The sequence below is a fragment of the Panthera pardus genome, unplaced genomic scaffold (genome assembly GCF_024362965.1).
Source record: "Panthera pardus isolate Hobbes unplaced genomic scaffold, ASM2436296v1 HiC_scaffold_1, whole genome shotgun sequence".
In the NCBI taxonomy this organism is placed as follows: Eukaryota; Metazoa; Chordata; class Mammalia; order Carnivora; family Felidae; genus Panthera; species Panthera pardus.
Genome location: NW_026526654.1, coordinates 70,592,378 through 70,619,070, shown reverse-complemented (window position 1 = coordinate 70,619,070; position 26,693 = coordinate 70,592,378). Strand labels below are relative to the sequence as shown.

Genomic DNA, 26,693 nt, shown 5'->3' with positions numbered 1-26,693 from the left:
CCATTCCCCTACAGAGAAGCATTTCCTTTATTTGCATTTTCCTCCTTTATTGCACACAGTGTATGTACAACTGTCCTCGCATGTGACTCTTTCTGGAGGATAAAAGGCTCCAAAACAATTGACTTAGTATACTTCTACTAATGGTATATGAAAGTAGGCATTACCCTACATTGTTGGCCACATGTATTTTAATCAGCTTTTATTTCTGCCAGTTTGAGGGGCTGAGGAGTAGAAGGCCATATCTCAATGTTGATTTCACCTGCATTTTCCTAAGAACTAGTGAGGCTATCTTTTCATATATTTATTAGGCCATTGATTCTATCTCTTTTGCCTATGTATATATATATTTTTTAAAGTTTATTTATTTACTTTGAGAGACAGAGAGAGAGGGAGACAGAGAGAGAGAGAGAATCCCAAGCAGCCTCTGCACTGTTAGTCAGAGCCCGACATAGGGCTCAAACTTATAAACCGTGAGATCATGACCTGAGCTGAAATCAAGAAGTCAGGCACGTAACCAACTGAGCACCTGAGCACCCAGGTGCCCCTCTTGTGCCTATATTTTATTAAAATCTGTCTCATTAAAATATTGTACAGTTTCTTTTTGTGTGTCCATATATTAATCCTTTGCCTGTTTTTTATGCTGCAAATATATTTTCTCAGACTTCACTAGTTTTCAAATGTTATTTATGGTCTTCATCAAATAAAAGTTTTACAATTTTATGTAATAAAATCTATCCAGTTTTTCCTTTGTGGTGTATATATACTGTACCTTGTATACATTTATGGGAACTCAGTATAGGCAGGGAACTTGGGGCCCACGTGGGGCCCACCTGACTGTAGAACAGAGATGCAGGAAGTCCGTGCCAAAAGCTTCCTCTGGAACGCTTTCCTCTCTCACATAAATCAGCTCCCTGCTCCTGTTGAAAGCCCTTACCATATGTGCAGCTTCTAGTATATATACACATACCTGGCTCTGACTCTGTTGATCCATTTGTCCATTTTAGTACCATTATCACACTTTTAAAGTTAGTATAGCTTACAGCACATTTTCATACACAGGATAGAAAGTCCCTCCTAACTTTTCTCATTTAAAAATTTTCTTGGGGTGCCTGAGCGGCTCAGTCGGTTAAGCATCTGACTTCGGCTCAGGTCATGATCGCGCGATTTGTGAGTTCAAGCCCCGTGTCAGGTTCTGTGCTGACAGCTTGGAGCCTGGAGCCTGCTTCAGACTCTGGGTCTCCCTCTCTCTCCCTGCTCACGCTCTGTCTGTCTCTCAAAAATAAATAAACATTAAAAAATTTTTTAAATAAAATTTTCTTAAGCTATTTTGATGTTTTCTCTTCTAGATGAACTTGCAAATGAGTTGGCTGAGTTTCATAAAAATCCTATTGAGGTTTTATTGGGATTGCATTGAGTTATTAGATTAATTTAGAGAAAATTTATAACTTTATAAATTTGGACTGTTCAATCTGTAAGGGAGTGTTTTTCTCTTTTTAGATCTTCTCTTACAGTTTAGTAATTTAGATCTTCTTTTACAGTTTTTTAGTAATTTTGTTTTACATATAATTTTTGTCGTAAGTCTTGAAAATGTTCATGTTTACTGTATTTCCAGCTATTTTCTAGGTTTGTTGTTATTATGAAATGGACCATTTTCCCCCTGACATTTCTAATCAGTTATTGTGGTAAATAGGAAAGCTAATCAGTTTTTGTATGTTGACTCTATATATATCTGAAATAAATTTCACTTGTTCTTACAGTTTTAAGGTGATTTTCTTGGATTCCACAGGCAGGTGTTTCTATCATCCACAATACCCCAATCTGTTAGCTTCCATGAATGTTAAATTTGGGAACTTAAAATATTAACATGGAAATTTAAGAAAGTGAAAAAAGGTTTTATTTTGAAGCATAGTGTAAATTGTGATAAATAAGAGTTTTTAAGGTATATATTTTTGCTCATCATATGCATTTATTTTATTTTAAGTATGCTTTATGCCCAACATGGGCCTTAAACTTATGCCCTCGAGATCAAGAGTTACACGTTCTATCGACTGAACCACCCAGGCATCCCGTCACACGCATTTTATATTTTATGCTGACTTTGGAATAATATTTACTTAAATTTTTTTTTAAAAACGAAGCCTTTGTTGGGGCACCTGGGTGGCTCAGTCGGTTGAGCGTCCAACTTCAGCTCAGGTCATGATCTCACGGTTCGTGGGTTCAAGCCCCGCGTCGGGCTCTGTGTTGACAGCTGGGAGCCTGGAGCCTACTTTGGATTCTGTGTCTCCCTCCCTCTCTGTCCCTCTCCCGCTCACACTCTACCTCTCAAAAATAAATAAGTGTTAAAAAAAATTAAGAAAAAGAAAACGAAGCCTTTGTAAAATAGAATCATGTATTAAAATTAACATTTACCCAGAAAGCATTAAATTTCATTCTTAGCTGAAATGAAGGAGATGTTAAGAATTCCTTCAATGCTTCTTTAACAAATTATCTACCATTATCTATGAATGATCCATTAAAGACTACAATTTAAGCTTATGAGTAAGCTTAGATATTGGAACAGAAGCATTATAGATCCTACTGGATGTGGTTTCAATTTTCAAATGGGAAGTACAGACCAAATAAAATTTATATATGGGTTTTTTCAACAAATGCTTGAAATTTGATCACTTCTATGGACCATTTGTGTTTTATGGTCAGATTAGCATCTGTAAGACCCCACTTGCTAATTAACAGTGAACAGTAAAAAAAACAAAAACAAAGAAACAGATGATGAGGATTAAAATATAGACATTCGTAATGCCAAAATACGCAATGTCATGTTTTTCTGTAAACAGAAGTTTTAAAATAGTTTATATTTTTTTCCTCCAAGGGGGGGAAAATGGATTGCTTCCAGTCATATTCAACAAATCTTTATTTTTAAAATGTCTTTTACCTTATTTCAACTCTTCTGACTATTCTCAATAATATTTTGAAACAAAGGTTTGAAATGACCAAACAAATAAAACAAGCAGATCTGTCAGCCTCTCTTGTTTTCCTAACACAGATTGCCAATGTGGGAAGGCACTAATCCAGTTCTCAAAACTGCTCGAGTTCCCCCTCCCCTCAAGCAGGGTTTAAGAGTTGGAAACCGGATTGAAGCTTCCAGTAAGAAGTTCTGACTTCGCAGAAACATAAGCATAGTGATCTTGCAGCGAACGCTGTACAGAACTGGGTACCTCCCCAAATCCCTCCTCCCTGTCCCCCCTTTCTTTTATTTCTCTTAGGAAAGAGAGCTCCGGAAAAATAGAAGGGAGAGAGGAGGAAATGAGAACGTAGATAAAAACACCAACGCCTGCTCCACCATAAAGCCTGACAGAAGAGGAATTGGGGAACAAGAACAGAAAATTCCTTAGAGAAAAAAAAAATGCAGCGGGGAGTGAGGATAAATATAAGGAAAGGAGTAGTATATTTCTTTAGATTGTATTAAGAGAGTACCTACTGGAAATACAGGATGGTCATGGGAAGTGATGAGGGTGGTCACATCCTCACGAGCCCCCCGCCCCTAACGTTAAAGAACCTGCAAATAGTTCAGGGAAGTAAGCAGCTTTTAACTTTTTTCCTCCAAGGGAAAGGTTATTCTTCAAGGGTTACATTCTGTAATCAGAAATTGAAGGGGAAACCCAGCCAGGTTGTCTTGTTGAAATTGTGTGTAGGCAGCATGAAATCCAAAACAACTCTGTCACTCTTCAACATAAAATCATCCACCAAAGCTACAAGAATTAGGAAAAATCCTATCTGTGCGTTTTAAAATCCACTTTTGATTTTTTTTTTTTTTTCTGCCAACATCAAGAATTCCTCCTGGAGGTAAATTTATCAGAAAGACAGAACCAAGTAAAATGATTTACATGTCCAGAAAGAATTGCATTTTCTGGTGAGGATGTGACTTGCACATCAGATTATGTCGGCACCGTCAGGTGAGATCCAGCATTTTAAACTTCTTCTTTCTCCCCCTCCCTTTACTACACTTCCCTTTTTTTTCTCCACTCAGTTTTACTAAACTTCACTTAGCTTCACCAGTTTAATAGGGTCTGGGCAGCCAGTGCGTATATGATGTCCTGAAAACACTTTGCCCTATGTAAACAATTGTTTTTGGCAGTTCAGAGGTTTCGTGGCAGGACTGCATTTTTCTTTTTTTTTTTTTTCTGAAAATCAAATGTTTAGGCCAAACTTGGAGTTGCACGTGCATTTTTATGACCTGGCATATTCAAACATTACAATTGTATGTTTAAAAAGGGAATTTGATCTTTTTTGCTCTTTCTTCTTCAGGTTTCCATCCTTTCTAGTGCCATTGTTTTCTCTTTTACGCTACATTTTCCTATCTTGGGATATCTCTTCAGCATCTGTTTCTCCTCAACCATAATTTTCATTCAAAAATAATAACTCTTTGGTCTCTTTGGACATGTTTTGTTTTGCTCCCGCCTATGAACTTTGCCAGGGTGTGTTGAAGGTTACCAGCTCCATTTCTGGAATGCTCTTGGATCCCTTTTGGAGAAAAGTGCCAAAGTATATAAGGAGAGCTCAAATGTATCTGGGCTCTACCAAGTCCTTTGAGGAAGGCTTCATGTAGCTGCACCTCCCTTCCCCTCACTGTGCCAGGCTTCTTCAAGATTCCACATCCAAGTTCGTATCTTGCTGCACTCTTGGTGAGCGCCGTGGAACGTGTAGAGATGTCTAACACTCGCCGTACATCAGAAACAAGTGTAACATTGTGCATTGACTGTATGCCAATAGAAGAAACGATGAAGAGAGAGAGAGAGAAAAGAAGAAAGAAGTTCGTATCTTTTGCTCATGTGGAAAAGAACCTTCGGATGAACAGAGGCGCCGGAATACGTATTCCTCTAACCACACTCTATCACGTTTCTTAACAGAGAGAATATTGCTTCTCATTTCACCGAGTTTTCTATCCTCTTCTCCTTTTCACCCCACATCACCCAGGGTCATGAGTGTTTCCACTGCTCATTTCATAATGCTCCTATCAATTGTCCGGAATACCGGACTTGCTCCAAGAGTTTTCCCCACGAGTGCCGAAATAATAGAAAGTTGAGGTGAATGACAGAGGTGTTGCTGGAACTGGTTGGAAGGACCTTTTAGCAGTGTTTTGCCTGAGGGGCACTGGGTTACAGGATCACTCCTGTTAACATTGTAACATCGTATCCACCCTATAAGCTATGTCAAGCAATTTGCTTTCATTGTGACTTTCTGTGGCAAGAGGCCATAAACTCAACATAAAGGGGCTCAAACAAAAAGAGATTTTAGTGGCCTATATAACTGAAGAGCTCAGAGGTGGGGTCATCTTGTTATGCTGCCAAATGTAGGGCTCACGTGTGTTGTAAGGCCACTGGCTTCTCTCTATGGACTCATTGCTCTTCTCTCTGGAGTGTTGGCTCCTTCCTGGACAGGCTCATCCCTCAGACTCACAAGATGGCTGCAGAAGCTCCGGAGCTTACGTCTTCTTAGTTCCACATCCACAAGGGATCATTGCAGTCAGCCATTTGATAGAAGAAGGATTAGCTGCACGAAACTGGATTTCCAGGGTATCTGGAAAGAGGAGCATGCCTGGAGATGCGACACCCCTAGAGATTAACCAACCCTGGAGCCATCCTACCTTAAGGTGTGTGATCCGAGACAATAGCTTATTCTGATTGATTAAATGCCTTTATATTGGTTTCTTGTTAAAAGAGGAATTCACCTTTTTTTGCTATTTCATCTTTTGGTCCACACTTTCTTCTAGTTCCATCATTTTATTTGATATAGTACATTCAGCTGAAGGCATCCTAAATATTATTGTCATACTTGCTCCAGTTGGGTTGTGTGCCCACTCCTGATCATTCACAATGAGAATGTGATGTGTACGTGGCCCCAGCCTAAGATGCCCCTGTCCACTTGTGCAGTGGGACAGCTTCATCCTACTTGACTACATGGACTGAGCATGGAGGAGGATGGATAGCTACTGGGGGATGAGGGTGTTGTTTCCATTAAAGAGTGAAATAGATGCTGTGAAGCAACAATATCTGGTGTCCAGTACCTCATCCAATTTGAGTGTGCCTTCTGTTACACAGTGGCCTCAAACTGTCACCATAGTGAGCTGGGAGTGTGTAATTAGTTGCTTGGTCTGGTAGCCTAGCATGTGTAACGTTGGGGGTGTTTAAACCAAAGGTAGATCTGCTGTGCCGCTGACCCATCTCAATAAGCCTATGGATACTTTTCCTCACTTAGGGCCTCATATCTCCAGCTTTGGGACATCAGCCATTAGAAGGTCATAGCAAAGAAAAATGTGGTCCATGGCTAAGACAGATGCCGGAGATGGCCTTGAGTTGCCGGGCGATCCAGGGCTCTCTAAAAGATACGAGGAAACCCAGACAGTATAAAGAGTATGTACCAGCCCCTGGACCCCACGGTTCTGTGGCCCCTTCTCTCATAGTCCCTGAAGTTCAGCTGGTCTCCTGGGTCTCAGAATCAGCCTGCTCTGTAGAACAGTGGGGCCTCAGGTCAGGCTGTGTCTAGCCATTTCAATTTTGCTGTTGGCTGGAATTTCATCTGTCAAGAAGGTTTTGCAGTCAGCCATTTGATAGCGGAAGAGTGAGCCCACGAAGCTGGATTTCCTGCCTATCTAGAAAGAGGAGCACGCCTGGAGATCTGACGTGCTCTGTGCAAATTAGGGCTTAGTTTTTGCTATTCCTGGTCAGTCTCCGCTAAACCTAATGTATTTCAATGTTTGAGGACTAAAACACACACAAACTCAAAGATTTTTTTTTTAATTTTTTGTCATGAACTTAAGTAACTTCATCAAGAGAATCTCATCAATGTTAAGCTATTTACTTCCTTCCAAAGTAATTTCCTTTCTGTCAATGCACAGACATGCATTTTTACTTAGTTATAATTAGTGTGAACATGCTCGTTTTTGTTTAAGAAAGGTTTTCTTTACCTTGGCATTCAGATTTGTTTTCATAGGCGAAGAAAACACTGAGAACTAGAAGGAACCTTCGCTGGAGAATTGGGAGGATTATATGGGGTCATGTTATCCCAGAGTTGAAGAAACCTTAAAGGACCCTGAATCTCACCCCATAGCTCTGAGGACTCCCCTTTAGACTAACAGACTCATTGGAGCAGCCTTCCCACACAAAGGTCTCTCCAGCTCTTGCTGGACGGCACCAAGAGTGGACTCTCCCTTCTAAAGGAAGAATGAAATCCCATTTTCCATCACCCCCCCTTCCGCCGGGCTAGGGTCTATGTGTCTGTCCCTGGGCTTGTACCCTCCTTACCTGCTAAGTTATGCAAACAGTTTCCCATGCAGGAAGAAAGCAGAGACCATGCTGCTCTGTAACACTCTTCCAACCATTCTCCTCTAGCGTGTGTTGCTTTTCTCCCCCCTCCTAACATGTAACCACACACCAATAGTTTCCAATCTATCAAAGCTTAAATGTCCCAGTCTTCTCTCCTAAGTCAAGGACGCGGCGAAGTTAAGTTTAATTAAAAGCAGCAACTATTTGTACAGCTGTCTCGGGGTTCATGGCTGGTAAAAGGATTTAGCTTCAAACCTCCCTGCCCCTGTCCTCTGGGACTTTCACACAAAGCCATTTAGGCCCCTCATCTGGGCAGTTACCAGACCCGCGCTTCCCCAGTCACTTCAGGAGCGTCCCCCCCGCCCCCCATGCTGTGCCCTGATGCTACTTTAGGGGTCAGATCCTCTGAGCTCACGTGGCATGGGGCAAGGCAGAGAGGGGCAGGACTTCCCATACCCGAGTCCCCTTGTTTGGTTTGGGGGAACACAAGGCCTTGACGAAGTTCCTGAAAATTCTCAGGGTTGGGAAAGCGGGTGGGGGGGGGGGCATGATCAGGCACAGTCTTCCTTTCGCGAGCTTTCTCTGGCTCTTCGCACTTTTGATCGGGGCGGGTCTTTCACGGGCCACCTCCAGCACCCGCGGCACGAATGGTCACTGACAGGCCTCTTTCAAAGGAGATGGGGGCGGGCCATCCCTGCAGGTAGATGCATCCGCTCAAAGCGGCAAGCTTTTTCCCCCAGCAAAGTCCTGGAGTCGATGAAAACCCAGCGCTTAGCATTTGGCTGATTTTCGAGCGCACAGAGGCAGCGCTTCGGGCAGCCTTGGGTCTGCACACGCCCATTCGGACGGAGCGAATTCAGCGGCCAGCCCGGGTCACCCACTGCGGGCCGGGGGCGGGGGCGGGGCCGGCCCCACCCGGGAGAGGCCAGGCGGCCGCGAGGCCGCGGGTTAGGAAATGTGACCCTGGCGACCCCAAACGCCCCCGCCCCTCTCGCTCGCTGCTGCACCTGCCCGCGGAGCGCGCCGAGCCGCCGACAGAGAAGCCGGCTTAGCCCCGCGCCCTTAGTGGCCTCCATCAGCCACCAAATGGTGGCTCTGCAGATTCTGCAGCTGCTGCAGCAGGAGTGGGGCTGAGGGGACGGTCCGAGCGACCCCGGGAGCCCGCGCGATCCAGACCACGTGTCCGCCGCCCCAGCGCGTCGCATAGGCAGGCCCTCGGCCGCCGGGCCTGTCCTGGGGCGGCAGGATGGGGGGAGGGCAGGAATGGGGGGTTCTGGGGCGCGGGTCAGCTCCCCAGAAGCGGAAGCGGTGCGAGGCGCGGAGGGGGGCGCGGAGCTGCACCCTGGCCCAGATGGGCATGCGCAGCGCGCTGGCCCGCGTGGTGGCCTCGACCTCGGAGCTGGTCAGCGTGGAGCAGACGCTGCTGGGCCCCCTTCTGCAAGAGAGGTTCTTCCCCAACCATCCGAAGGCGAGTCTGGCCTCCCGAACCCGCGTGGGGCGCAGGATCCCCGGGCAGGGCGGGGCCGCCCACTGCGAGGCCGCGCTGGCCACAGACCTTCCGCCGGGGCGAGAGAGAACGCGGGAGGCGACACCCCCGGGGACTTGAGTCCAGGAACTCGGGCCCACCTGGAGCCCACCTGACTGCGGAGCCGAGACGCAGGGAAGCCTTGCCAAAACCTGCCTCTGGAACTCCTTTCTGTCTCTCACATAAATCAGCTTCCTGCTCCAGCTGAAGGCCCTTTCCACATGTGCAGCCGTCTGTGGATGGAGGACCGCTCCCCCTGGCCCCCCTTCTAAATTAATAGCCCTTTCTCCAGAGCCTTGCATACACGTATGAGGTCCCCTCTGTCTTTTGCATGACAAAATCACCTAGATTTATTTAAAGTTCCTTCACACTTAAGACTCACGATTATTTTTGCATAAATCCAACTCCCCGCAGAGTTCAGAGGCCTTACAGAGTCAACCTAAATTCTCATAAAGTGGGGTGAGAGCGGGGTGGGTTTCGGGTGTTGAAGCGTGAATACTAATGCTAAACTCCTGCTAAGTCACGCAGCTCATATCTGTAGGGCACGTTTCCTCTTACGGTACCAAACTGTTAAGTCAGTGGAGCGGGGGAACGTAGAGGCCGCCTCTCAGCCCGAGTGGGGCTGTGGAAACCTGGGGGGGCTTGGGATCCAGTCTCCGCTTTGTCATTAACTAACCTTAATTGGTTGAAGGTCACGGATCTTGAGATCTTCTGGCTTTCCAGTTTTGTTTCATTGCTGCCTCCCAGGCGGCTAGCAGAAGGAAATGAGGGAGGGATGTTGAAGAAAGCCTAGAGCTGTCCTCAAGAGTTGCTTTTCTTGCTCTACAAGCCAGGGTTTGGGGGGAAAAGGGGAGGTGCTGCTCCACTCATGTTAGAAAGTTAAAAAAGCAGTTGCATTTCACTAATGCTCTCTCGTGTGAAATGCACCTTGTATTTGGTACCACAAAGAAATAAAAACCCCTGCCAATTAAACTATGATGCGCCGTTTCTAAGATGTATCGCCACTTCCGAGATTTTTGAAACTTCGTGAAAAGAGATGCATCTTAGAACTGACCAAATAGGAAGCGCTGTGTGATGTCGGGAACCTATCTGGGGCACAGGTAGGTTGGCAAGAGGAGAGACCGAGTGATGAGTTCCACCTTAGGTGATCTCGGAAGGTTTCTCAGAGGAAGTGATCTTTAAGAAACAAAATGAATGCTTGCCTCGCAGACATGAAAGGGAAAAAACATTTCAGGGGAGCTGTGTGATCCAAGGCCCGGAAGCAAGGAAAGGGCCTGGGCCTTTGGGGGAACTGAAATGAGCTCGCTATGGCAGAAGGTATAAAAGGATGCTGGAGACGTAAGTGGGGTCAGGTGGCGAAAGGCCTGTGTGTCACGCAGAGGACGTTGAATCGTCTTGCAGGCAAAGGCAACTGTTGAAATGACTGAGGCGAGGACCTGACCCTGGATAAATCACAGCCGGGGAGGTCGCAGTTTGGGGGTCAGGTCAGAGACCGTGGTCCGAGGGCCTGACCCAGCTCAGACGCACTGAGCTCTCTGCTCTGGCCTACAAATCCCACCTCCAGAACTTCACCCAGCTGTCACTTCTACTTGGTGACCCTCTTAACGCTTTCGACTTGACTTTTGCCCTCAACATGTTCCACCGTCCTCAAGGTTTCTTTATCCAAACCTCAACCCCCTCACTCCTTTTCCGAGAAAATGGAGGCCAACAGACACAAATAGCTTCCTCTCGACCTGAAAAATCTCATCTCCACTCATCCTCCTTCTCGTCGCTAATAAAGAAATGCTGTTTGGTCCCCCTGACCCCCAACCAAAGTAGCCTTCCTCTTAGCTGCTAGAGCAAATCCTTCATCTGCCCTGGACCTCGTTCTATCAATTCCCTTCCCATCCATATAGTCTCTGCTGCCTGCACTCTGCCGGTTCCTCAGTCCATAAACTTGCTCAAGCTTCCCTTACCTCCCTGCACCTTGAGTCCCAGTCCTTTATTCACCTTCCGAGAAAACAAGTAGACATCTGCATGTGTTGCTTCCACTTTCTAGAAGTGTCCAGAGTGTTCATTAGGAACAGAGCTGTCAACTTTCTTACTCCCGGAGTCTGCTGCTCACCTGCAAGGGTGAGTTCTTAGAGCTCCTGAGAGTAGCGAGTACTTTCAGAAGGGAGAGAAACAGGCAGAGGTTTCTCTGGATGATTTGCCTCCTCGCTAACTAACATCTTGGGATTTTTCTTGGTTTTCTATTTGGAGAGAAGGTAGTATCTCCATTTGGTTGTGGAGTAATGATTATAAAGAACTCAGACTTAAGGACACAGTAGTTTGTCTTTCCAGGGGGCTGGTTATGCAGAGTTGGCTTCATTATCACTGGTGTTAACTCGAAAAAGTCGGGAGAATTGTCTTTCTATATATTTTTTGTGACGTAAGTTTTAGGTGCACAGCTTTATCATTTGACATCTGTATATACTACAAAGTGATCACCACCATAAGTCTTGTTACAACCCATCACCACACGGTTGACCACCTTCACCCATTTCACCCACCCCTCCACCCCCTTCCCCTCTGGGAACCACTAGTCTGTTCTCTGTATCTCTGATTTTTGTCTTTGCCTTATTTTGTTTGTCCTTTGGTTTTGTTTTTTAGACTTCACATCTGAGTGAAATCATACAATATTTGTCTTTCTCTGACTTATGTCACTTAGCATAGTACCCTTGAATCCATCCATGCTGTCGCAAATGGCAAGATTTTATTATTTTTTATGGCTATGTGTGTGTGTGTGTGTGTATGTGTGGAGCCACCTCTTTATCCATTTATGTATCAATGGACACTTAGGTTGTTTTCATATCGTGGCTATTAAAAATAATGCTGCAGTGAACACAGGGGTGCGTATATCTTTTCACATTCGTGTTTTCATCTATTTTGGATAAATACCCAGAAGTGGAAGAGCTGACTCCTGTGGCAGTTGTGTTCTTTATTTTTTGAGGGATCCTCATACCGTTTTCCAAAGTGGCTGCACCAATTTACATTCCCACTAACAGTGCACAAAGGTTCCCTTTTCCCCACGCTCTCACAAACACTTGCTATTTCTTGTCTTTTTGATACTAGCCATTGTAACAGGTGTTAGGAGGTACTGTGGTTTTGATGTGCGTTTCCCTAATAATTAATGATGTTGAGCATCTTTTCCTGTGCCTGCTGGCCACCTGTATGCTTTCTTGGAGAAATGTCTATTCACGTGCTCTGCACGTTTTTTAGCCAGTAGTTTACTTTTTCGTTGTTGAGTTGTATGAGTTCTTTATATATATTTAGATATTAACCCCTTCTCAGATGTTTGGTTTACAAATATCTTCTCCTATTCAATAGGTTGCTCGTTTATTCTGGTGATGGCTTCCTTTGTGGAGGAGAATCTCATTAGTTTGCTGTAGTCACATTTGTTTATTTTTGCTTTTGTTTCTATTGCTGTTGGAGTCAGATCCACAAAGATGTGTCCCTAAGACTGATGTCAAGGGAGCTTACTGCCTATGTTTTGTCCCCCTGTCTCATTCTTTTGCCTGTGGCTCTCCAAGGTCCTCATTACCATTTATGGAAGAGACTGTCCTGTCTTCATTGTTATTGGCTCCTTTGTCATAGATTAATTGCCCATATATGTATGGATTTATTTCTAGCTCTCAGTTCTGTTCCATTGATCTGTGTGTCTGTTTTTGCACCAGTATTGTGGTATAGCTTTGTAGTATGTCTTGAAATCAGGGAGCATGATCCTTACAGCTTTGTTCTTTTTTAATCGTGCTTTGGCTATTTGGGGTTTTATATTTATATTTATGACTCCACACAAATTTTAGAATTATTTGCTCTAGTTCTTCGAAGTATGCCATGAATTTTGATAGGGACTGCACTGAGCCTGTAGATTGCTTTGGTTCGTATGGCTATTTTAACAGTACTAATTCCTTCAATCCCTAAATACGGAATATATTTCCATTTATGTGCGTCTTCTCCAATTCCTTTCATGTTTTCTATATTTTCAAATTAAGGACACGCAGATTGATTTTCTACACAGAATGATTTCAGGAGGACTTGTACTAATGGAAATAACACTTGTGTGTCACTTGCAAGTGTGTGGAAATGTCTCCAACATCAGGTCTCTTTCACAGTGTTACTTGCCACAGAGAGGAGGACTCACTTGGCCTGAAGCCCACAGCCCAGATGATAGGCAGCAGGGACCCAAAGCAGACACAGTGCAGCATAGCTCGGTGATCGGGTCCTCCAGACTATTTCAAACCTACTATGCCACTGCCTGCTGTAGGCCCTTGGACAGAGTATCCTTCTTGTGCCTCAATCCCCTAGCTTGTAAAGTGGGGGTAAAGGGATCTAACCTTACTGGGTTATTAAGATAATGCACATGAAGTCTTAGCTAGTGGCTGCCCATATAAAGTCCCAATACCTTTGAGCTGTTATTATTATTATTATTAATAAGTCGATGCCTCATGTTCTTGTCAACTGTTATTATTGTGTTGCATTCTTGATATTGATGGATCTGACCCATGGACTCTATTTAATTTTCTGAGTTTACAGAAGCAGAGTCAGGATGACCCAAGGAGACTTTTAAGAAGCCTCCGCTCTCCAGAGGTCAGCTTTAGCCCATGTCTCTTATGACTAGCATAGAGACGTTATCACTGAATGACTTCCTGATCAAACCACTGAGGATTAATTAAGGAAGTTAAATTTTTAGGCTCGAAGGCAGAGAAACTCTCAGCACAATACTAATGGATATTTTTTTAATAGTATTTTAGTCTTTTCTTAAAGAAACCAACACAATATTCTTTTTGAATATTTAGAGATTATCAAACACACGCCAAACATACATGAAGTGAGATTCTTTGTAGTGGATAAAAAATGCTTCACGGTACTGAGTCTTGTTAAATTTGTTGGAGAGGCTAGAGTTAATCAGCTTGACAAACATCTGTTACAAGAGGAAACTGAGGTTCAGAGGAATTTAGGATTTTGCTAAAGATCCCATAGCCGGGAAGTCATGGCCCATGATCCAAACATGGTTTTAGCCGACTTTTTCTACCAAATCAGTTAGAGAGGGGCTATGAATATCATGCTGAAATCAAGTACATGAGTGTGTACAGCTGACGGGGTACGGTCGTATGTGCCGTGCACTGCACACTGCTTGGACTACAACAGTCACCTTGTAGACTGGGTATCTTCGTCAGCGTGGGCTGTTGTAACAAAATGCCATAGACTGGGTGGCTTAAACCACGGGCATTTATTTCCTCATTGTCCTGAAGGCCGGAAAGTTGAAGATCAAGGTGCAAGCAAATTTGGGTTTTGTTAAGGGCTTTCTTCCTGGCTTGTAGGCTGCCTGCTATGTCATGAATGGCTCTTCCTCTGTACATGCAGAAAGAGAGAGAGAGAGATCGATCTTGGATGTCTCTTCCTCTTCTTACAAGGACATCAATCCTATCAGATTAGGACTTCACCCTTACGAGCTTATATAACCTTTATTACCTCCCTAAATGTCCTTTTTCCAATACAGTCACGCTAGAGGTTACGTTTCAACATATGAGTTTTTTTGTGGGGGGACACAATTTAGTTCATTATATTGGGTCATTTGCGTGTCTCTTTATGTGATGGCCACTTTACATAGTGACAAAAAGCACCAGACAAATGTAGGAAATCATTATCAAACTGGTAATAACTATCAAGGATGCTTTAGGCACTCACCACTCAAAGGGAACATAGAAACACACAGTCTAGGATTTTAAGAGCTGCTGAAAATGACCAACTCACATAGACACCATTAACCAAGCCAATTATGAAGTCACTCTGATTGAGTTTGTCTGTCTTCCTTTGAGGAATTAAAACCATTTACAGTTTCCAAGAGTTCTGCTCTGGAGCATAGTTTCATGGAAACTATGGCTGATGCCAACTTTCGGAGGCAAGAGAACATTCCTGCTGTTACAGATTAAACTTGCCTGTGGAGGGGCACCTGCATGACTCAGTCGGTTAAGTGTCAGACTCTTGATTTCTGCTCAGGTCATGATCTCACTGTTCCTGAATTCGAGACCCACATCGGGCTCTGCACTGACACTGTGAAGCCTGCTTGGGACTCTCTCTCTCTCTCTCTCTCTCTCTCTCTCTCTCTCTCAAAATAAATAAAGCTTAAAAAAAAACCTGCCTGTGGGTTCACTCATTTCAATGAGCTAATTTCACTAGCAGTCATTCCTTCATGTTCAGTAGTCTTTGCTGGTTTTCTCATTCTACATACCGAGAGCGGTGGTTATAAAACCATTGGCTTTGGCTTCACAGTCCCTGCTAATGTTCTTTGCAAACTGCAAGTGTGAATGTTGGGTCACTCAGAGGAAGACATTGATGACGACTGCTTTTTTCCTCATTAACATGAGTTGTGAAGCCAATGTCTGCAAATGTGGGAACTGTGCCTCTAAAAATTACTCACATACTATTGAAGAAATAAATGCTCAGGGTTATAGGGTTAGTAGCATAGCCACAGAATTGCCCTTCACTGGGGATAGACTCATGTTTTTCTGTGACAAAAAGGCCCAGTGACTGCTCTTCAAGTAGCTTAACTCTAGCTTTGTTATTGCTCATAATGTGAATGATAAGAAAATCGGGGCATTTATGCTTCCAAAATGAAACTTTGGGGAAAGATAGGGCAGGAAGGCCCTAAAACAAAACTACTTATATATAACATCTTGCTGGAAGTGCTGCCGTGCTTTATTTTACAGTTTTGGGGTTTGCCTTGTGAACGTACCTGAATCACGTGCTTGTATCCATCGCAAAGTGCTTTTAACTGGACTTTTCTAATGAAAAAGGTACCATACCCAAAGCAAATGATAAGGAACCCTAGTTACTTTTGAGTGTTGAAACTGGGTACCCCACACGTAAAAATGTTTAATTTCCTGTGGACGATAGACTTTTTATGGTGACTGGCAGATTCTTTGGTTCTTCACTGAGTGTTTTATTAACACAGTTGCGTATCTATTTGAGATTGACCTGGGGTCCAGGCAACTGGAGGCTGCTCTGGGCCCCGTGAACTTGTAGTTCAAAGCCAGATGCTGATGAGCCAAGGGGCAATTTGTAGTATACTGTTTCTGATAGCGTGGTTTTCACAACACGCCTCTAAATAAAGAAATGGCGTTCCCATTTTACGTACACATCCAGTGCAGAAGGTTGTGATGGGTCTGGGGGAGGGGGTTTGTGTCCCTTTAGTGGAGAGCGGCCTGCTGGCCAAGCTGAAGTTCATTAAGGTCAGGCTTCATCCCAGAAAGCTGGGAAAAAGCTCTTTCTTCAATCCTCTCTGTTGAGGGCATTAGGTTCATGGGGAGCAAGAAAGGAAAATGTGAAAAGAAACAAGGTTGCGGAGGCCCTTATAAGAGAATATAGCTTAAAATGTTGCTGTTTCCAAAAGAATGGACTTATTTTAAAGCCGGAGGTTAAGCCTATATGAACTGGTTTTTAGTTTTTGTAGATCTAGAAGTGATTTTGAAGGTGATGAGGTAGGGAAAAAGCCAAAAATCTCCCTCATGGATTGCTTAAAGTTATCTGAATTGTAGAGCCTATAAAGTCATATTGTGTTTTTGACTTTACTATCCGTTGGTGTTGGTTTCAGAAAACAAGCCTTGAAACTGCCGCTGCCAGATTCTTTTTGCCTTCAAGCCTTCAGTTTCGATGGGAGTGTTTATTTTCAGTAAGAAGCTAAAAAAAGGCTTAGCTTTTCTTCCCTTTTGGATTTTGCAGGTGCATTTACGGTTGCTCCAGGGTTCCAGGTGTACGCATTCCTAATAAATACAATGCAGAATGCAGCAGAGGGCAAGTGGGCAGTTTTTGTAAGAGACCTCCCCTTCTCCCAGGTAGGAGAGGTCCAAGTGGCAGAAGAGTGAGCTCCAGCTAGGAGGTTAGCTACGGGTTGGCTTTGCATGGGGTGTAGAAGGTTCCACACCTTGAACATCTTCCAGACAGCCAAACCCTCTCAATTATGTTGCAGGGAGGAGGGATGGGCCAATGGACCAATTTTCAATTTGTATGTGACCAATGCCAGTTTGAGGTTCGTAACACTCAGCCTTAAGAAAAAGAGAGTGACTGTGGCCAAAGAAGAAACATTCACTTGCAGACATTGTTGTTCCATCCCGAAGCTAGTGCGGTGCCTCTCCTGAGTGCTTTCATGGTATCCCTGCTCACCCCTCTGTGGCGTCTATGGTGGGGGGGATCCAGGCCCCCACCCCCTTCTGCCGCCTGCCCTGGAGAGTGAGCTCTGCTTTGCGAATCACTGCTGTACCAGCCCGGTTTCTGATCTGGGGGTGGGTCTTTGATGAACATCTGAGTTTGGGAAGAGAGGATAACTCAAACCCTGCCACTCATTTGCTGTGCGAGGCGGGTACATTGCCTGATCTCTCTAAACCACTGTCATTCACGGACTCTTGTAAGGACTGAGTGAGACAGGGTGTGTCAGGAGCCTGGCTTTGGATCCTGCATCTAGTGGGTTAGGCCAGACCAGCGTTCTTAAAACTCTGGCTCGCCCTGTTATCCCCACGCTTGGAAGAGTCCAGGGACCTTACTGTGGCGCTCAAGGCTCACACACTAATTTCTGTCCTGGTTCGGAGCAGAAAGATCTTTCAGACTGGCCCCTTCCCAGTCCCAACCCCTCCTTGACTTCAGGCCGTAGCTCATGTTATTCATTCTGATTGCGGGGGCCGTCTTTTCCCTGGGAGGCCGATGCTGCTTTCCCTAGAATCACCTGTCTCGTAATATCGGTACACTCTTCCCACCTTTTCTCTGATGCCTCATTTCTTCTGCAAGGGCTGGCAGGACAGAACTCTGATGGTCTTGACCACTTAGAAAAGAAGATTATTGTGGTAAAAAAAAAAAAAAGGGCATAACATAAAGTTTACTATTTTAAGTGTATGGTTCAGCAGTATAGAGAGCGTTCACATTGTTGTGCAACTAATCTCCATAATTTTTTCATCTTGAACATCCGAAACTCTGTACACGTTAAACAACAAATCCCCAGGGGCACCTGGGTGGCTCAGTGGGTTAAGCCTCTGGCTTCAGCTCAGGTCACGATCCCACAGTTGGTGGGTTCGAGCTCCATGTCTGCTCTGTGCTGACAGCTCAGAGCCTGGAGCCTGCTTCAGGTTCTGTGTCTCCCTCTCTCTCTCTGCCCCTCCCCCGTTCACGCTCTCTCTCCTCTCTCTCCCAAAAATACATTAAAAAAATAAAGGCTTATGGGGCGCCTGGGCGGCTCAGTCGGTTAAGCGTCTGACTTCGGTTCAGGTCATGATCTCACGGTCCGTGAGTTCGAGCCCCGCGTCGGGCTCTGTGCTGACAGCTCAGAGCCTGGGGCCTGCTTCGGATTCTGTGTCTCCCTCTCTCTCTGACCCTCCCCTGTTCATGCTCTGTCTCTCTCTGTCTCAAAAACAAATAAACGTTAAAAAAATTAAAAAAAAAATAAAGGCTTCTACTATGAAAAAAAAAATAAACGTTTTTAAAAAATGAAAAAAAAAAAACAAAAAAAACCCAAATCCCCATTTCTCCTCCCCCCCGGCTCTGGCATCCACCATTCTTTCTGTTTCAGTGACTTTGACTCTAAGTACCACACATAAGTGGCATCGTACGGTATTTATCGTCTTGTGTCTGGTTTATTTCAGTTAGCATAATGTCCTCCAGGTTCATTCACGTCATAGCACCTTTTAAAGGCTAAATAGTATTTCCTCCTATGTATATACCACAGTTTGTTTATCCATCGATTTGTCAACGGGCACTTGGGCTGCTTCCCCCTCTTGGCTGTGGTGGAGGGTGCCGCTGTGGATGTGGATGTGCAGGTATCTCTTTGAGACCCTGACTCCGTCTTTTGGCTGTACTTGTATGTTCCAGAAGTGGAATTGCTGAATCGTACGGTAATTCCTTGTTTCATTTTTGGGGGGAGCCTCCATACTGCTTTCCAGAGTGGCTCGGTGACTTTCCCTTCCCACCAGCGGTGCCCACAGGTGCCAGCTTCTCCACATCCTCACCAACACTTGTTGTGTTCAGGTTTTTCTGACGGTGGTCATCCTAATGGATATGAGGTGAGCTCGACCACTCTTTTTGAGCCTTAATCTTATCCTGTGTGACATCTCTACTGAACAGTTTAAATAGTTTCATCTCACCAATTAGATTCCCAACTCCTATGGGACATATTTTTCTTTGCTTTGCTGTCCTTCCTTCCCCTTCTGTCCTTCTTGCTGATATCACCATCTAGCGGAGTACCCTATGCACAAGCTTAGGTCGATGGAGTGCCTTATAAATGCAGAGTTTGTGGGACCGTAAGCTTATTTGACCTTCACGGTCTCTCCACGTGGTCGCTGTTTTCATTTTACAGATTAGAATACTGACTATTCCATAGATAAAATGTCTTGTCTGCAGATGGCCGATTAGAGGGGCAGAACCAGGGCTCTGGTGGCAAATCCAGTGCTCATGAAGGAATCAACCCCACATTCCAGGTGTCTTTGTAGATACCTGGAGGGCTGTCCCATCCTAACTAACACCTATGAAGTCCCTTTTGCCGCACAGGGTAACATGCTCACAGGTTTTGAGGATTAGGACATAGACATCTTCGGGAGGCCACTCTTCTGTCTACTATAGGGCAGATTTTGGCTAGGAATTAAGAAAAAATGTTCTGAAGACTAGAGCCACGGGTTGCCTCCAGTGTGGCAAGCAGTGGGACACCAGGTATGCCATAGAAAGGATTCACACATCGGAATGAGCTTCGTATGAACCCTCTGCAGTGCTTGGATTACGAGTCTATAAATGTTTGTCTTCTGTAGGATTGGGTTTCCGTGTTTTTACCATAGCCCCCATCCCATTTCCCTAGACATTTGGATATATGCTCTATGTGTCTCAATCCTCCTATTAGGTTAGAAGCTCCTTAGAAAGTAGGCACTCATGTCTTAATGCTTTTTACCCAGTGAGGGCAATCATGTAGTGGAAATTTTACACGTTTGAAATAAATGTAATTATTAACTTAAATTAACTGAGCCAAACAGGCTGAGGCCATTACCCCAGTAGATTAGTTGAGTCCGTATAAAATGTAGATGCTGGCTATCAGTTTGGACCACTGTAGCAATCAATACATTTCATATCCAGAGTCTGAAATTACACAAGGCTTTGGAAGCTACAAAACCTGCTTTTAGATTGCTCATAGTGCTAATGCTGACAATGTGCTCAAAACCCCACGTAGGATATTACATCATCTCTGGAAGCATCTGGGACTTGTCAAATAAAGGCTGCCGGGAGGATGTGCTCTGTCATTGAACGGAAAGCACCATACAGGAAATCATCACGAATATTGATGATGTGATTTTCTACTGAAAGCCCATGAGCCATTCAATATTCCGTTGCCTCTATGCTTTGAATTTTTGGCCCCCGCCTGTGCAACAGAATCAGTAGAGGTTTAGTTGGAGGCCATGATTATTGGATCCACAGTTGGCCTTCAGGTCCTTCAGAAAGGAAGAGAAGCAACCACCTGTTCTATTTTTCCATCCCCTGGCTTAAGAGTCCCATGGAAAGCCTATGCCTATTAATTTGTTTTCTTTGACTGTGAATATATTTGAGAAAGGATTAAAAAGAAATACTGTACTAAAAGAGTAAAATAAAGAGACTTTGCAGAGCTTGCCAGGGATTTGAAGTTTACCGAGGGCCTCAGGGACCAGTACAGCCCAGCAGTGGAATTTTATTATATGTATACTTTCCTCAAACGATGCCTTCTTTGATTCTTTACAGTCAATGTGAAATTGACTTCAGATTTTAGGCCCACAAACATATTTTTAAAGGCATTTTAATCTTATTTGGGTGATGAATGCCTTTGCAGACTGGCTAATAGGCGCACGTCAGCACACATTTCGGTGGTTCCTTCAATTTTGAATTTCCCTTTGCATGTTGTCTTTGATCCTTCCACTTTGTACTTAGAGTTGTATTACTTCTATAAAGCAAGCGGACAATTTCCCTTGATGTGGATCTAGGGGAAGTAGTCCAGAGGCATTTTTTCCCCCTCTACTTTCCCATTCCCAAGCAATATGCTCCAGGAATATAGGTTGCTCCATAAAGTAGGGGACAGATTATCTAAGTAGCCCCTTGATACCTTCTGAGCAGAAAGAAGCAACACACAAAGGCAGGGGCGCGAGAATGCTTTAAAGAGGAATTCAAAACAAGAAGCGTGGGAGTCTGTGAATAGTTGAGTAAGGGAACTGCGGTGTCTTGTGTTTATCTTTATCCCAGCACCTAAGTCACCTGGGTCCTGCTGCCATGGTTTGCATGGTTTGCTGAATTGAATAGATGAATGTTTGTTTTGTTTCCCAGAAGAAACTGTAATAAACACTTTGCCGGAAGCCCAAGTCCTTCTAACCCAAGTGACAGCATTTTTTGTTAGGGAGAAGAATACCTTCTCTTTCTGTACAGAATTAGGAAGAAAACTCTAGTTCCAAACTCTAATTTCAGCTTTCAGTTCTCTCATTTTCTTTGGGATTATCTGTTTTTTTTTTTTCCTTTTCCTAAATTATTGAGTTGAATTCTTAGCTCATGACTTTCCAGTGACTATTCTTTACTTATCTATAGCAGTAAGTGTATGTATTTCTCAATGCAGCTGGATCCCACAAATTCGTGATCTACTGTTTCCATAATTGTTCAGTATAAAGCATTTTAAAATTTCAGTTATTCTTTCACTGATCTATGAATCATTTAGAAGTCGACTTTTAAGTCATATATGTACTGGGAAGATTATGTTACTGATTTCTCATTTATTTGCATTGTGATTTGTATGATATAGACTTCTAGATATTCATTGAGAATTTGCTTTCGGCCTATTATAACATAATCAGCTTTCATAATTTCTCTGTATGTCTTTGAGAATAAGTGTATCTGCTTATCTTTATTGGACCAAGCTTGTGATTAGCGTTTCCATCTTGTGATTAGTGTTTCCATCTTTTCTCTCAAGGTTGATTGTTTTGTTGTTTGACTGACTAGTTCCTGAGGAAGCCGGGTAAAAATCAGCTTTTATGTTTGTGGATTGAATATAAATTGACATTATCATATTAGGCACACACAGGTACAAAACTGTTATCACATCTTGGGGTATAATTTCTTTTATTAATTGTTGTTTATTTTATCCCCAATAATGAATTTTCTGGCTTTGTTTTGGCTTCTGTTTGCTTTGTATATATTTTAGCATCCATTTGTTTTAAGTTTTTAGGTGTTTTTAGTTTTAAATGTGTTTCTCATAAAGAACATACCAATAGATTTTTTTTAAAAATCCGATCTGGTGAACACTATATTTCAAAAGGTGGCTTATTTGATGTTTTCTTTTTGCCTCGATTTATATTTCTTCATTTTTACTGACGAATGATAGGATCAATTAAGTTTTAATATACCTCTTAAGTCTGCTGAGTTTTAACTTTACGTATTATTTCTGTGCTTTAATGATAGCACTGACATTTCCCACACGCATACTTAACAAGTCTGATGTTTATCAATTTTGCCACCTTTCTCTGAATATGTACAAAGCCTCAGAATGCCAGTCCATCCTACATGCTACTCCTATTCAGCGTCTTAGAAGCATCTTGCTTTTGTAAGCCCCAAGTTCATTGTTAGCTAATTGTCTCATCAGTTCTTTAGATTCGCGTCATATGTTTAAGTTCCTTTGTTCACTGTTGCTTCTTATATCTCATTCTTTCCTTTTGAATTAAATTTCCTCTTTCTGAATTAGAGCTCTAGAAAAATATGACAGTGGGGTAACTCTTGTTGTGCTATTAAATGAAGGTATATTTATTTTGCCCTGATGTTTAAATAATAGTTTATTTGGACTAAAAAAAACCACTCTATGTTGACAATTATTTGAAAAATTATCTCATTCCTTTCTGTCTTCAGTGGTTGTAGCTCGGTAGTTGGCTGTCTGACTTGTCATCTCCTGAAGCCATCAGCCATTTTCTCTCTGGTTGCCTTTAAGAGTAGTTTTGCCTTGGGGCCCCTGGGTGGTTCAGTCAGTTGGGCGTCCAACTCCGGCTCAGGTCATGATCTCATGGTACCTGGGTTCGAGCCCCGCATCAGGCTCTGTGCTGACAGCTCAGAGCCTGGAGCCTGCTTTGAATTCTGTGTCTCCCTCTCTCTCTGCCCTTCCCTACTCACTCTGTGTCTCTCAAAAATAAAAAAAAAAAACATTGAAAAAAAAATTTTTAAAGTACTTTTGCTTTAATAAGTTTAGATTTTAATCTCATTTAACTTATTCTGTTCCCGGATTATTTTACTTCCTGAATCTCTGTTCATGAACTTGGATTCATGTTTTGGATCAATTTCAAATAATTCTTATCCATTTTTCTCTTTGAATATTGCTTCCCCATCTCTCCCCCAGCCTCTCTCGTCTCTCCTGGAAGTACATCTGGTGGGTTTCATCATTCTGTCATGCATGTTGCTTAACATCTCGTTCATATTTCCCGTGCCTGACTTTTCATCTTGAATTCTGAGTAATTTTCTCATATTAACCATCCAGTTTACCATTCCTCACTTCAGAGGTTTATTCAGGTGTATAAATTGTCTGTTGAGTTTCTAATTTGTCATGATAGTTGTCATGCTAGAAATGGCGTTTGGTTCTTTTTCAAGCCCGTTTTCACTTAAAATAGTTTTGATTCCTTTTTATATTTTTAATCACTTTAAACAGATTGTATAGTTTCTAGCTGAAATACTCGGAGTTTAATCCTGCCCTGCATTGGTATCTGCTGTATCATGGTGGACTATGTTTTAAATTTCATATTCTGAGTTTGTCTTGGACAAAGCTTTATGAGAATACTACTGTGGGGCATGGGCTGTGGATGTGTCCCCATGGATTAGGCTCTTGTTTGCTTTTACCAACGTGTCTGTGGATATTTCAGCCCAGTTCCAATTTTTTAAGTTAATTTCTTAGCGTGAGTGTTTCCGTAACGTATATATGGTATGGAGTGTAGAGGGCAGCTCCAAACTTAAGCGGCTGTGTAGTAAAGGTCAAAAGTTATGCATCCTCAGGGCAACTTTATCCTCTATCCCAAACCCAGCTCGAGACCGACTTTCTTTTTTTGATGAGTATTGATGCACAGCTAAAATAATCTACTCTTCCTTTATCTTTGGCTGTTAGGAATTTCCATTGCTTTCTTGCAATATCAGTAAGGATGTTTGTTCTATTTTATTTAGAATTCAGTTAGCAAAAGGTTTCGGGGAAACTAAGTGTGCCATGTTACCAGAGCCGGAAGCCTGTGGAGAGTCATTTACATGTATTTAAAATAAGTTATCTATTTAACATTATCGCTGAGATGGAATAATTTTGATTATTTATTGGAATAATTTTAGCATACCATGTCTATATAATGGATTTTAGAATGTGAACCATTTGGGGATCAAAAATATGTTTAGTTACTTCATTATTTTTAACTACCTGGGAACTGTTCTTTCTAAATTTGCATTGGAAACTTCTTGAGATGATGGTATCAAATACAAATCCTGTATTGGAATTTTGAAGACAGCAAATATGGAATAATAGCAACAAAGGCTATTTGTGTATTCTTCAAAACTCTGCTAGGAACAAATAACAGAAACTCAACTCCAAATGGCTTAAGTAAAAAGGCATATTTATTGACTCAGATACCCCCAAAATCCTGGGGTTTATTGTTCAAGTATTGCTGGGTCAATATGCTCAGACAATGTAATTAGAATCAATCGCTTTTAATCCCTTTGTTCTACTTTCTTCTGTGCTGTCTTCATTCTCATTTGGATTCTCCCCTTAGAGTGACAAGATGCTTTCTAAAAGCCCCAGTTAAAGAGAGCTTCTCTCTCGCCATCTAACAGACATTCTGGAACTGTGGCTTATTGGTCTGTGTTCGACCTGTCCATTCCTGACCACTCCAAGTGGCCGAAGGGGGGTGGTCTCCGATTGGTCTGGTCCCTGGAGCTGTAGAATTGGGGTCAGCTTTAGTCAAACCACGTAGGCTGAACATGGAGGGGAGAGGTTCTCTGAGAGAAACAATGAGGTCCTGTGATGAGAAGAGATGGGAATGGAAGCTAGGTACACAAAACATCACAAATGTCCCATAACCTATCTAATTGTACGTGTTTGCTGTTTATTTCAGGATAGTGTTGAGTTTAGACACATCTGCAGTCATTTGGCTCTACAAATTCAAGGACAACAGTTTGACAGAGATCTGGGTACTGCCCACCGGTGTTTGAAGACAATAGTCATGAAGCTGATTCAGTCACTTGCTAATCTTCCTTCAGATGTCCACCTGGTAGCCTGTGCTTCTTTGAGACAGATCTTACAGAATCTCCCAGACACATGGATGCTCAAGACACCAGAATTAGAACCACAGCCAGTACTGCTAAGAGGACTGGGTACCTGACATTCCTAATTGAATCAGCAGACAGTGGGTGCTTTTACTCCCAGGAAGGAGAGAGGTGATGACATATATAGCAGTCTGACCAGTGGCATCTATACCCTTCAGAATCACAGCATGTTGGTGACAGGTTTTTAAAGCAGTAGTTCACATTTTTAAGTATGTTGATATATTTGCTTACTGTTTGATTGAAATGTATTCCACTTGGTAGAGCTGATTGTATCATATATGTTTATATTTACTAATCCATAGAAGGATTAGTTTTGATCAAATGATACATTAATCTATACTTATATTAATGTAGGCCTATGAGGTTTAATATGGTTATTTAATATGGTTATTTATATATGGTTATGTGGTTAAAGCTTCATGGTTCTTAAAATTATCTTGAATAAATAGGATATTTGATAATTGATATGTTCTACTTACTGAGCACTTCATTTCATGTTATGAAAATGATCTTTAGATGTTGTAGGACCACATGTGTCAATAATTATGAGTTCCAATCCTGGCATTAATAACTTACTGTTGGACAGGAAAAGAATTGCTTCTAAGCCTTGTGCTTTCATGTACTGATTTGTAAATTTATAATGATAATGAGCTATGAAGTACCAAGGATATATGATATGTAAATACAAAGTACAGTATTATTAAAGTCTCATGTGGAACCATGTAGCTCTTCTTACTGTTTCTAAATATTCCAATTGAAGTAGGAAATTCTTGTGAAAAAAAGGAGGGAGTGGATATACTGGCAGGTTTCCCTAAATACTTAGAGCTGGGAAAAGAGAGGCTAACTTTTTTTGCAACAATGATCTGAACATGCTAGGAAAAACTAAATTTCCTATTGCTTAATGATTGTATCTTTTAATGACTGTATTGAGAACCAAAGTAAATTAAAGTGATGCCTTACCCTTAAAATTTTAATAGAAATGGCATTGGATTTAGAAAAAAAAAAGAGTACAATGTATATTGTAAACAGTGCACCTTGTTTTCTGAAGGAATGAAAAACTAGGTCTGTATGGTGAGAGTTGATCTGCTAGTAAAAAATAAAGTATTAGTAGTAATCAAAGCCTTTTTAATCCCACATGTTCTAATCCTAGTTGGTTCCAAAATTTATTCCAGGATATAATGATGAAAGGTATATATATAGATTCTCTTTGGATGTAACTGACTATTCCATAGAAGAGAATTACATTAATGAGACTGAATTCTAAATGGAAGATGAAAGGTGTGTGTTTGTGCGTGAGTGTGTGTGTGTGTGCGTGTGTGTGTGTGTGTGTGTGTGTGTATAAGGGTGAGGTGGGCCAGAAAAGAAGAGCATGTATTTCTTGGAAACAATCATTAGCCCTTGGTTCTCCAATTCCTAAGAAACATTGTATTCTGGGACTATCACCATATTATATAGTCAAGTCTTTCCTTCCTCAGTGAAATTACCCCAGGACTCTTTCTCTAAAGACCCAT

General features: G+C 42.6%; 1 protein-coding gene across 1 annotated transcript; it reads left to right on the top strand.

The window, feature by feature from the left end:
- The first annotated feature begins 6,342 nt into the window (after positions 1–6,342).
- On the top strand, positions 6,343–25,251 carry DLEU7 (deleted in lymphocytic leukemia 7). Its single transcript, XM_019447366.2, is given in 4 exon segments — positions 6,343–6,410; positions 8,117–8,656; positions 8,658–8,790; positions 24,972–25,251. Coding segments are annotated over 4 exon segments (1,008 nt in total). The 3' UTR covers positions 25,239–25,251.
- Positions 25,252–26,693: the final 1,442 nt, after the last annotated feature.